Source organism: Delphinapterus leucas, chromosome 7 (genome assembly GCF_059928025.1).
Source record: "Delphinapterus leucas isolate spDelLeu-1000000601 "Yukka" chromosome 7, BTC_Dleu_Yukka2, whole genome shotgun sequence".
Taxonomy (NCBI): domain Eukaryota; kingdom Metazoa; phylum Chordata; class Mammalia; order Artiodactyla; family Monodontidae; genus Delphinapterus; species Delphinapterus leucas.
The window spans coordinates 84,928,834-84,941,094 of record NC_143135.1 but is presented as its reverse complement, the minus strand read 5'-3'; the positions used below and the strand labels follow the sequence as shown (position 1 = coordinate 84,941,094).

General features: G+C 41.9%; 1 protein-coding gene across 1 annotated transcript in view; it reads left to right on the top strand.

The window, feature by feature from the left end:
• The first annotated feature begins 470 nt into the window (after positions 1–470).
• The window catches only part of LOC111171302 (centrosomal protein of 78 kDa-like), a 31,186-nt gene continuing 19,395 nt past the window's right edge, over positions 471–12,261 (top strand). The window contains 1 exon segment of the mRNA XM_089915885.1: positions 471–484. Within this exon segment, the coding sequence (XP_089772011.1) occupies positions 471–484 (14 nt within the window).

Sequence of the window (12,261 nt, the reverse complement as noted above, 5' to 3'; positions counted from 1 at the left end):
ACTTTCAGGAGAAACCTTACTAAAACATCAGGGTACTCATAATCTTCTGTGAATATTGAAATCACTAAAAATTATGACAGGAGTCATGTTGGAGAGAATGATAGTGAGTCAGGACCTAAATTAAGGAATGAGGGAGTATGACCTGGGGGCGGGGTTCAGCACATGATTGTGACAAAGAGGGTTAATGGATGGATAGTCCATTGACACCAAACTCAAAGCTGAGTGCTTTTAGGGAGGAGGGGAGGAGGATGATTTGGAAGTGGCAATGGGGAGAAAAGAAGACCAGCACACGAGCTCAGACTCAGTGGTATGTCAGCCATAACTTGAGAGAGATGCAGGAGAAGCACTGACTTCAGAGGAGAATCAAGTTTCACTTAGAATAAGAAAGTAAAAGACTATTAAGAGAAAAGTTTGAGGCTACGGAGGATTTTACTGCCTGTCCAGAGGCTTGCAGGTTGGGCAAAGGGGAGATGGAATCAGAAGGGTAAGTGCTGAGGTGTATCTGGATAAGGGGTAACCCTAGATGTTGGGGCTCCTTGTGGAGACTGACATAACAAAGCTAAAGGCATAATGAGATTGGTTTTAATGGTGGAAGGGCAGATAATAGGGGTGTGTCAGGCAGTAGGGAAGGGTAGGGACCTTGCCAGAAACACACAGAGCTCTAGGGTCCCCTTCTCTGCTGCAGTTGAAAGTGCAGAAGCTGGGAAGGGCCGCTTCTACTTCACTCAAATACACAGGGTTCTTGGGAATTCTCTTGACCTTTACTAGAGGGGGCAGGGAACCGCGGAGAGACATGGGCTTATTTGAGGTACTGAGAATTCTGGAGAACAAAAAAAAATTATTTTTGGTCGTGCCACAAGGCTTGTGGGATCTTAGTTCCCTGACCAGGGATCAAACCCATGCCCCGCCCTGCTTTGGAAGTGAGATGTCTTAACCACTGGACTGCCAGGGAATTCCCTGGAGAACAAATTTGAATAACTTGTTTGTGGCTAGTCTTCTCAAAGCAACTGGTGAATAGTCACCTGTCCTTTTAAGATCTTTCATTAACAATTGTTAACTAATGCCTGAAGCTTATGCCTCAATTATATTTTCTAGACAAGGATGAATTAAATAATATGGGCTTATGATATTCTATTTGTATTACAGAAAATCCCCCAAAAGCCAAAAAATAGCAGAAGTGTCCAAAGGTTAAAAATATTGCAGGGCTTCCCTGGTGGCGCAGTGGTTGGGAGTCCGCCTGCCGATGCAGGGGACACGGGTTCGTGCCCCAGTCCGGGAGGATCCCACATGCCGCGGAGCGGCTGGGCCCGTGAGCCATGGCCGCTGAGCCTGCGCGTCCGGAGCCTGTGCTCCGCAACGGGAGAGGCCACAACAGTGAGAGGCCCAACGTACCGCAAAAAAAACAAAACAAACAAACAAACAAGAAACAAAAAAAAAATATATTGCAAAACAATACTGTAAGTCCCCACGATTATCAATTCTTGAAAAACCAGTGATTAGGTACGTGATTTCTGGAACAAATAGATATTTTAACCAATGTGTGGGGTTGACCAACTTCTATCCTGTGGGTCAAATTATATTCCACAATATCAGCTAGTTTTGTTGATTGACAGAACTGGGACTAGATTCAAGTCTTCAGATTTGTGATTTAAAGTTTTTCTTGTCTTAAGGATGGTTTCAGAAAAAAACAAAACAGACAAATACTCAAGGCACGTTTTGCTTGTTCTGTGAGGCTGAACTTACACTCCTGGACCTGATTCTTATCTCCTCTGTGGCTGCCTCACTGAAAACTCAAACTCTAGTTCCTCTTGCCCCCTGTCCACAGCAGTGAATCTCCCCTGTGTTACTCTCATGATGTACCCTAACTCTCTTCACATAGGAGAGGAGGGATTAAACCAGATGACTGCAGATTTTTGGACTTTTTTGCTAGACCCGTTTGCATATCCTCTGGACCTCTTTGCTCCAGTGCTCAAATCAAGCTCATTCTTTCTCTCTTACTCTCCCAGTGAGTAGATTCACCAGCAGTTGGAAACACTTCTTCATGAAGAGAGAAGACAAGTCAGAGGTTTTAACTCCGGGATCCTTAACCTTGCATTCTGGAGCCCTCCAGCGACCACCGTTGGTCTTGCGGCAGCTGTGATGGAAAGTGTTCAAAACAGCATCTCACTAGCTCCCCCCATGTGGCATGTCAGTTAGCTACAGTGGCAGGAGCTGCCATCTGAGGTCACATTGACTTTTTGGCTTAAGGGGGATGTAAAAGATCCTGAAAGAAACATGTACAGGCACGTAACCACTTCTAATACTTGTTTCATTATCTATCATTACACAATTATTCACTTTCCCAATACCAGGAAAAAACTTTACCTTGCCTAATGAAGTGCTAAGTAGAACAAAAATTAGCAGTTTTTGGCCAGGTATAACACTTTATTCATGCTATCACTTGGAGACATCATCTAATTAGAATTTTTTTTATTGGAGTATAATTGCTTTACAATGTTCTGTTAGTTTCTGCTGTACACCAAAATGAATCAGCTATATGTACACATATATCCCCTACCTCTTGGACATCCCTCCCACTTCCCTCTCCCAATCCCACCCATCTAGGTCATTACAGAGCACCGAGCTGAGCTCCTTGTACTGTACAGCAGCTTCCCACTAGTTACCTATTTTACTCCTGGTAGTGTATATATGTCAATGCTAATCTCCCAATTCATCCCACCCTCCCCTTCCCCACCCTGTGTCCGCATGTCCGTTCTCTACATCTGTGTCTCTATTTCTGCCCTACAAATAGGCCCATCTGTACCATTTTTTTAGATTCCATATACATGTGTTAATATACGATATTGTTTTTCTCTTTCTGACTTACTTCACCCTGTATGACAGACTCTATGGCCATCCACATCTCTACAAATAACCCAATTTTGTTACTTTTTTATGGCTGAATAATATTCCATTGTATATATGTGCCACATCTTCTTTATCCATTCATCTGTCGACGGACACTTAGGTTGCTTCCATGTCCTGGCTATTGTAAATAGTGCTGCAATGAACATTGGGGTACATGTAACTTTTTGAGTTATGGTTTTCTCAGGGTATATGCCCAGTAGCAGGATTGCTGGGTCATATGGTAGTTCTATTTTTAGTTTTTTAAGGAACCTCCATACTGTTCTCCATAGTGGCTGTATCAACTTACATTCCCAACAGCAGTGCAAGAGGGTTCCCTTTTCTCAACAACATCTCTAGCATTTATTGTTTGTAGATCTTTTGATGATGGACATTCTGACTGGTGTGAGGTGGTACCTCACTATAGTTTTGATTTGCATTTCTCTAATGATTAGTGATGTTGAGCATCCTTTCATATGTCTGTTGGCAATCTGTATATCTTCTCTGGAGAAATGTCTATTTAAGTCTTCCACCCATTTTTTTTTTCTTTTTTTTCTTTGCGGTACGTGGGCCTCTCACTGTTGTGGCCTCTCCCGTTGTGGAGCACAGGATCTGGACGTGCAGGCCCAGTGGCCATGGCTCATGGGCCCAGCCGCTCCATGGCATGTGGGATATCCCAGACCGGGGCACAAACCCACGTCCCCTGTATCGGCAGGCGGACTCTCAACCACTGCGCCACCAGGGAAGCCCCGCCCATTGTTTTGATTGGGTTGTTTGTTGTTTTGATATTGAGCTGCATGAGCTGCTTATATATTTTGGAGATTAATTCTCTGTCAGTTGCTTCATTTGCAAATATTTTCTCTCATTCTGAGGGTTGTCTTTTTGTCTTGTTTATGGTTTCCTTTGCGGTGCAGAAGCTTTTACGTTTAATTAGGTCCCATTTCTTTATTTTTGTCTTTATTTTCATTACTCTAGGAGGTGGGTCAAAAAAGATCTTGATGTGATTTATGTCAAAGAGTGATTTTCCTATGTTTTCCTCTAAGACTTTTAGAGTGTCTGGTGTTACATTTAGGTCTTTAATCCATTTTGAGTTTATTTTTGTGTGTGGTGTTAAGGGGTGTTCTAATTTCATTCTTTTAAATGTAGCTGTCCAGTTTTCCCCACACCACTTATTGAAGAGGCTGTTTTTTCTCCATTGTATATTCTTCCCCTCTTTGTCATAGATTAGGTTACCATAGGTGTGTGGGTTTATCTCTGGGCTTTCTATCCCATACCATTGATCTATATTTCTATTTTTGTGCCAGTACCATACTGTCTTGATTAGTGTAGCTTTGTAGTATCTCCTGAAGTTGAGGAGCTTAATTCCCCCAACTCCGTTTTTCTTTCTCAAGATTGCTTTGGCTATTCGGGGTCTTTTGTGTTTCCATACAAATTGTAAAAGTTTTTGTTCTAGTTCTGTGAAAAATGCCATTGGTAATTTGATAGGGATTGTATTGAATCTAGACTGCTTTGGTTAGTATAGTCATTTTCACAATATTGAGTCTTCCGATCTGAGAACATTGTGTATCTCTCCATCTGTTTGTGTAATCTTTGATTTCTTTCATCTGTGTTTTATAGTTTTCTGAGTACAGATCTTTTGCCTCCTTAAGTAGGTTTATTTCTAGGTATTTTATTCTTTTTGTTGCAATGGTAAATGGGAGTGTTACCTTAATTTCTCTTTCTGATTTTTCATTGTTAGTGTATAGGAATGCAAGAGATTTCTGTGCGTGAATTTTGTATCCTGCAACTTTACCAAATTCATTGATTAGCTCTAGTAGTTTTTTGGTGGCATCTTTAGGATTTTCTATGTATAGTATGATGTCATCTGCAAACAGTGACAATTTTATTTCTTCTTATCCAATTTGTATTCCTTCTATTTCTTTTTCTTCTCTGATTGCTGTGGCTAGGACTTCCAAAACTATTTTCAATGATAGTGGTGAGAGTGGACATCCTAGTCTTTTTCCTGACCTTAGAGGAAACAGTTTCAGTTTTTCACCATTGAGAATGATTTTTGCTGTGGGTTTGTAGTGTATGGCCTTTATTATGTTGAGGTAGGTTCCCTCTATGCCCACTTTCTGAAGAGTTTTTATCATAAATGGGTGTTGAATTTTGTCAAAAGCTTTTCTGCATCTATTGAGATGATCATATGGTTTTTATTCTTCAATTTGTTAATATGGAGTATCACATTGATTGATTTGCACATATTGAAGAATCCTTGCATCCCTGGGATAAATCCCACGTAATCATGATGTATGGTCCTTTTAATGTGTTGTTTTATTTTGTTTGCTAATATTTTGTTGAGGTTTTTTGTGTGTGGTGTTAAGGTGATACTGGTCTGTAATTTTCTTTTTTGGGGATATCTTTGTCTGGTTTTGGTATCAGGGTGATGGTGGCCTTGTAGAACAAGCTTGGAAGTGTTCCTCCCTCTGCAATTTTTTGGAAGAGTTTGAGAAGGATATGTATTAACTCTTCTCTAAATGTTTGATAGACTTTGCCCATGAAGCCATCTGGTCCTGGGCTTTTGTTTGTTGGAAGATTTTTAATTACAGTTTCAGTTTCATTACCTGTGATTGGTCTGTTCATATTTTCTATTTCTTCCTGGTTCAGTCTTGGAAGGTTGTACCTTTCTAAGAATTTGTCCATTTCTTCCAGGTTGTCTATGTAATCGGCATATAGTTGCCTGTAATAATCTCTTATGATCCTTTGTATTTCTGCAGTGTCAGTTGTAATTTCTCCTTTGTCATTTCTAATTTTATTGATTTGAATCCTTTCCCTGTTTTCTTAATGAGTCTGGCTAAAGGTTTATCAATTTTATTTATCTTCTCAAAGAACCAACTTTTACTTTTATTGATGTCTGCTATTGTTTTCTTTGTTTCTATTTCATTTATTTCTGGTCTGATCTTTATGATTTCTTTCCTTCTGCTGACTTTGGGTTTTCTTTGTTCTTCTTTCTCTAGTTGCTTTAGGTGCAAGGTTAGATTGTTTATTTGAGATTTTTCCTGTTTCTTGAGGTGAGATTGAATTGCTATAAACTTCCCTCTTAGAACTGCTTTTGCTGCATCGCATAGATTTTGGGTCATTGTGTTTTCATTGTCATTTGTTTCTAGGTATTTTTTGATTTCCTCTTTGATTTCTTCAGTGATCTCTTAGTTATTTAGTAGTGTATTGTTTAGCCTCCATGTGTTTGTGGGTTTTTTTTTTCACATTTTAATTAATTAATTTATTTATTTATTTTTGGCTGTGTTGGGTCTTTGTTTCTGTGCAAGGGCTTTTCTCTAGTTGTGGCAAGCGGGGGCCACTTTTCATCACGGTGCGCGGACCTCTCACTATTGCGGCCTCTCTTCTTGCAGAGCACAGGCTCCAGACGCGCAGGCTCAGTAGTTGTGGCTCACGGGCCTAGTTGCTCCGTGGTGTGTGGCGTCTTCCCAGACCAGGGCTCGAACCCGTGTCCCCTGCATTAGCAGGCAGATTCTCAACCACTGTGCCACCAGGGAAGCCCATGTTTGTGTTTTTTATAGTTTTTTCCTGTGATTGATTTCTAATCTCATAGCACTGTGGTAGGAAAAGATGCTTGATAAAATTTGTATTTTCTTAAATTTCCTGAGGCTTGATTTTTGGCCCAAGATGTGATCTATCCTGGAGAATGTTCCGTGTGCACTTGAGAAGAACTTGTATTCTGTCACTTTCAGGTGGAATGTCCTATAAATATCAGTTAAATCTATATGGTGTATTGTGTCATTTAAAGCTTGTGTTTCCTTATTTACTTTTTTTTTTTTTTTGGCTGCATTGGGTCTTTGTTGCTGCTCACACAGGCTTTCCCTAGTTGAGGCAAGTGGGGGCTACTCTTCGTTTCGGTGTGTGGGCTTCTTTCTCATTGCAGTGGCTTCTCTTGTTGTGGAGCATGGGCTCTAGGTGTGCGGGCTTCAGCAGTTGCAGCACACGGCCTCAGTAGTTGTGGCTTACAGGCTCTAGAGCGGCGCAGGGTCAGTAGTTGTTGTACATGGGCTTAGTTGCTCCATGGCATGTGGGATCTTCCCAAACCAGGGATTGAATCCATGTCCTCTGCATTGGCAGGCAAATTCTTAACCACTGTGCCACCAGGGAAGTCCCTCCTTATTTACTTTCTGTCTGGATGATCTGTCCATTGGTGTAAGTGGGGCGTCAAAGGCCCCCACCATTATGGTGTTACTGTTGATTTTCCCTTTTAGCATTTGCCTTATGTACTGTGGTGCTCCTATGTTGGGTGCATAATTATTTATAATCTTTTTCTTGGATTGATCCCTTGATCATTATGTAGTGACCTTCCTTGTCTCTTGTAACAGTCTTTATTTTTAAGACTTTAGGCTTTTTAAAATCTGATATGAGTATTGCTACTCCAGCTTTCTTCGATCACCTCACTTTCATTCTGTATGTGTCCCTAGGTCTGAAGTGGGTCTCTTGTAGACAGCATATATATGAGTCTTGTTTTTGTATCCATTCAGCCAGTGTGTCTTTTGGTTGGAGCATTTAATCCATTTACATTCAAGGTAATTATCGATATGTATGTTCCTATGACCATTTTCTTGATTGTTTTGGGTTTGTTTTTGTGGGTCTTTTTCTTTTCTTGTATTTCCTGCTTAGAAAAGTTCCTTTAGCATTTGTTGTAAAGCTGGTTTTGTGGTGCTGAATTCTCTTAACTTTTGCTTGTCTGTAAAGCTTTTGATTTCTCCATCGAATCCGAATGAGATCCTTGCTGGGTAGAGTAATCTTGGTTGTAGGTTTTTCCTTTTCATCACTTTAAATATATCCTGCCACTCCCTTCTGGCCTGCAGAATTTCTGCTAAAAACCAGCTGATAACCTTATGGGGATTCCCTTGTATGTTATTTGTTGCTTTTCCCTTGCTGCTTTTAATATTTTTTTCTTTGTATTTAATTTTTGTTAGTTTGATTAATATGTGTCTCGGCATGTTTCTTCTTGGGTTTATCCTGTATGGACTCTCTGCGCTCCCTGGACCTGGGTGGCTATTTCCTTTCCTAGTTTAGGGAAGTTTTCCACTATAATCTCTTTAAATATTTTCTCAGAACCTTTCTCTTTGTCTTCCTTTTTTTTTTTTTGCGGTACTCGGGCCCCTCACTGTTGTGGCCTTTCCTGTTGCCGAGCACACGCTCCGGACACGCAGGCTCAGCAGCCATGGCTCACGGGCCCAGCTGCTCCGCAGCATGTGGAATCTTCCAGGACCGGGGCACGAGCCCGTGTCCCCTGCATCGGCAGGCGGACTCTCAACCACTGCACCACCAGGGAAGCCCTGTCGGTTTTTTTTAAAAAACATTTATTTATTTACTTATTTGGCTCCGCCAGGTCTTCGTTGCCATGTGCAGGATCTTCATTGTGGCACGCAGGTTCTTTAGTTATGACATGTGAACTCTTAGTTGTGGCATGTGGAATCTAGTTCCCTGACCAAGAATCAAACCCAGGACCCCTGCATTGGGAGCACATACTCTTAGCCACTGGACCACCAGGGAAGTCCTCTCTTTCTCTTCTTTTTCTGAGACCCCTACAATTCAAATGTTGGTGCATTTAATGTTGTCCCAGAGGTCTCTGAGGCTGTTCTCATTTCTTTTTATTCTTTTTTCTTTATTCTGCTCCTCAGCTGTCATTTCCACCATTCTATCTTCCAGCTTAGTTATTCGTTCTTCTGCTTCAGTTATTCTGCTATTGATTCCTTTTAGTGTATTCTTCATTTCAGTTATTGTGTTGTTCATCTCGGTTAGTTCCTTAATTCTTCTAGGTCCTTGTTAACCATTTCTTGTATTTTCTCGATCTGTGCCTCCATTCTATTTCCAAGATTTTGGATCATCTTTACTACCAGTACTCTGTATTCTCTTTCAGGTAGATTGCTTATTTCCTCTTCATTTATTTGGTCTTGTAGGTTTTTACTTTGCTCCTTCGTCTGTACCATATTTTTTTGTCATCTCATTTTTTTGATCATTGGGGCTGTGTTCCTGTTTTGCTGGTTGTTTGGACTGAGGTGTCCAGCACTGGAGTTTGCAGACTGTTGGGTGGAACCTCGTCTTGGTGCTGAGATGAAGCCCTCCAGGAGAGCTAACACTGATTAATATTCCCTGGGGTCTGAGGTTCCCTGGTTTGGAGTTGGCACTCCCACAACAGGAGCTCAGGCCTGACCCCCAGCCTGGGGACCAAGACTCAGCAAGCCATGCAGCACGGCCAAAAAAAAAACAAGGCAACAAACAAAAATGAGCAGAACAATAACAAAGAATAAAAAATAAAATAAAATTAGAAAAATAAAAAATATATTAGAAAAGATAAAAATGTAAGAACAACAACAAAGCAAAGCAGAACCACAACAGCAGAAAAAAATTAAAGAAAGAAAAAAAAAAGCTGGAAAAGGCCTTGGCGGGGGTGGGGGGGCGGGTCTCAGGCCTGAGACCCTCGGGACCCTTGAGGCTGGAAGAGGATCTGGGGGAGTGGCTTAGGCCCAGGATCTGTGTGAGCTGAAAAAGGCCCTGCTAGGGAGGGGCAGGGCTTAGGTTCAGGATGGAAAAGGCCCTGGGGGGCCGGGGCTTAGGCTCAGGGGAGGTAGGGTGTGGGTGGGGTGGGTGGCAGTTGGGCTTGGGGCATGGGGGTGAGGGAAGCTTAGGTTCAGGACCCGCATGGCTGGAGGGGGTCCTGGAGGGCTGAGGATCAGACCCAGTGCCCCAGCAGCCTCACCAGGGCTTGAGCGGCCAGGGGAGACACTTACCACATTCCCCTCTGATCCCCAAATACCCCAAAGGTCTTTCCCCATCCCCGCTGATCCCCTCGCAGTGCATTAGCACCTCCGATCATGAGAATCCCTCCCCTCTCCCAGCCACCCCTCAGGGGTGCTCGTCCCATCCCACCTCCACTTTTCCTCCCTCCCCTTTCCCCCCACATCCTACCTCGTTGTGCAGGGATTCCTCCCGTCCCCTTTGGTGCCTGAGGTCCCTCACCAGCACCTGGTTGGTGCCCTAGTTGAGAGGAGACACAAACTCCATGTCCTCCTACTCTGCCATCTTGACTCTGACTTGTCTAATTACAATTTTATTTTTAAATTATATAATACTTTTAATTTAAGGAACTATCTTTTAAAATCCTTGTTTTTATTTTTTTATTATTATTTTTTTTTTGCAGTACGCGGGCCTCTCACTGTTGTGGCCTCTTCCGTTGCGGAGCACAGGCTCCAGACGCACAGGCTCAGCGGCCATGGCTCACGGGCCCAGCCGCTCCACGGCATGTGGGATCTTCCCGGACTGGGGCACGAACCTGTGTCCCCTGCATCGGCAGGCGGACTCTCAACCACTGCACCACCAGGGAAGCCCTAAAATCCTTGTTTTTAAATTCTCAATTTAGACAATTTACAAGATAAGGATGGACTATGAAAGTAATATTTTAGTAATCAAATTTAAAAGATACCTTCTACCTGAAACTCAATTCTTTAATTGAATTATATATGAAGAGAATTGTCATAGGATTCCTGCTGTGCCAAAGCAACCTAGTAATTACAGTACAATAAATGGGTCCTGCTGTACTTTTCGTTAGTAACTTGAAACCATGAACCTCAGATTGGGACCCAAACTCACATGCCAGAACTCGAACCCAGCCTAAACCAGGTTGGGACTTCAACCCATGCGGCCAGGCCTCAAACCCGTCCAAAGCCCATGGTCTTTTAACTGAGATCACACGCCTGGTTTCAGGACTTAATGAAGCCCAGGTTGCTGATGTCTCATTTCAGAAAAAAGTCAGTGAGAGACAAGGTGATAGGTAAGAAACGGATTTATTTAGAGAGAAACACTCCAGAGACAGAGTGTGGACCATCTCAGAAGGTGAGAAAGGCACCAGGGTATGGGGTTGTCAGTTTTTATAGGAGTGGGTAATTTCATAGGCTAATGAGAGGGAGGAGTATGCTAACTGTTGTGGGGAACAGGTGGGGATTTCCAGAAATTGGGTCACTGCCCACTTTTTGGTTGGCTTTGGAAATGTCATTTAGCTTGCTGATGTGTTACGATGAGGTATACTGAGGCTTAAGGTCTAGTGGAAGTCGACTTGTCCACCATCTTGGACCTATTTGATTCTAATCAGTTTATGTCTTGTCCTCAGGCTATGTCATTCTTTTAAATGTTGTGCCCTGCCCCCTCCCCTCATGTTTCATCTTTTTTTTTTTTACAATGTTCAGGCTGTAAATCCTGAAATCACACCTACAATATATGTGTGTAGGCCTGAAAAGAGTTAGGCAGGATGTGTGGATCTTACAGCACTTGGAGGATTGCCAGACTGAAGAATTCCTTTTTTTTTAAATTTAATTTAATTTATTTTTTTATACAGCAGGTTCTTATTGGTCATCAATTTTATACATATCAGTGTATACATGTCAAACCCAATCGCCCAATTCAGCACACCACCATCCCCACTCCCCATGGCTTTCCCCCCTTGGTGTCCATATGTTTCTCCTCTACATCTGTGTCTCAACTTCTGCCCTGCAAACTGGTTCATCTGTACCATTTTTCTAGGATCCACATACATGAGTTAATATACGATATTTGTTTTTCTCTTTCTGACTTACTTTACTCTGTATGACAGTGTCTAGATCAAACCACGTCTCCACCAATGACCCAATTTCATTCCTTTTTCTGGCTGAGTAATATTCCATTGTATATATGTACCACATCTTCTTTATCCATTCATCTGTCAATGGGCATTTAAGTGGCTTCCATGACCTGGCTATTGTAAATAGTGCTGCAATGAACATTGGGGTGCATGTGTCTTTTTGAATTATGGTTTTCTCTGGGTATATGCCCAGTAGTGGGATTGCTGGACCATATTGTAATTCTATTTTTAGTTTTTTAAGGAACCTCCATACTGTTCTGCATAGTGGCTGTATCAAATTACATTCCCACCAACAGTGCAAGAGGGTTCCCTTTTCTCCACACCCTCTCCAGCATTTGCTGTTTGTAGATTTTCTGATGATGGGCATTTCTAACTGGTGTGAGGTGATACCTCATTGTAGTTTTGATTTGCATTTCTCTAATAATTAGTGATGTTGAGCAGCTTTTCATATGCTTCTTGGCCATCTGTATGTCTTCTTTGGAGAAATGTCTATTTAGGTCTTCTGCCCATTTTTGGATTAGGTTGTTTGTTTCTTTAATACTGAGCTGCATGAGCTGTTTATATAGTTTGGAGATTAATCCTTTGTCCGTTGATTCGTTTGCAAATATTTTCTCCCATTCAGAGGGTTGTCTTTTCTTCTTGTTTATGGTTTCCTTTGCTGTGCAAAAGCTCTTAAGTTTCATTAGGTCCCATTTGTTTATTTTTGTTTCTATTTC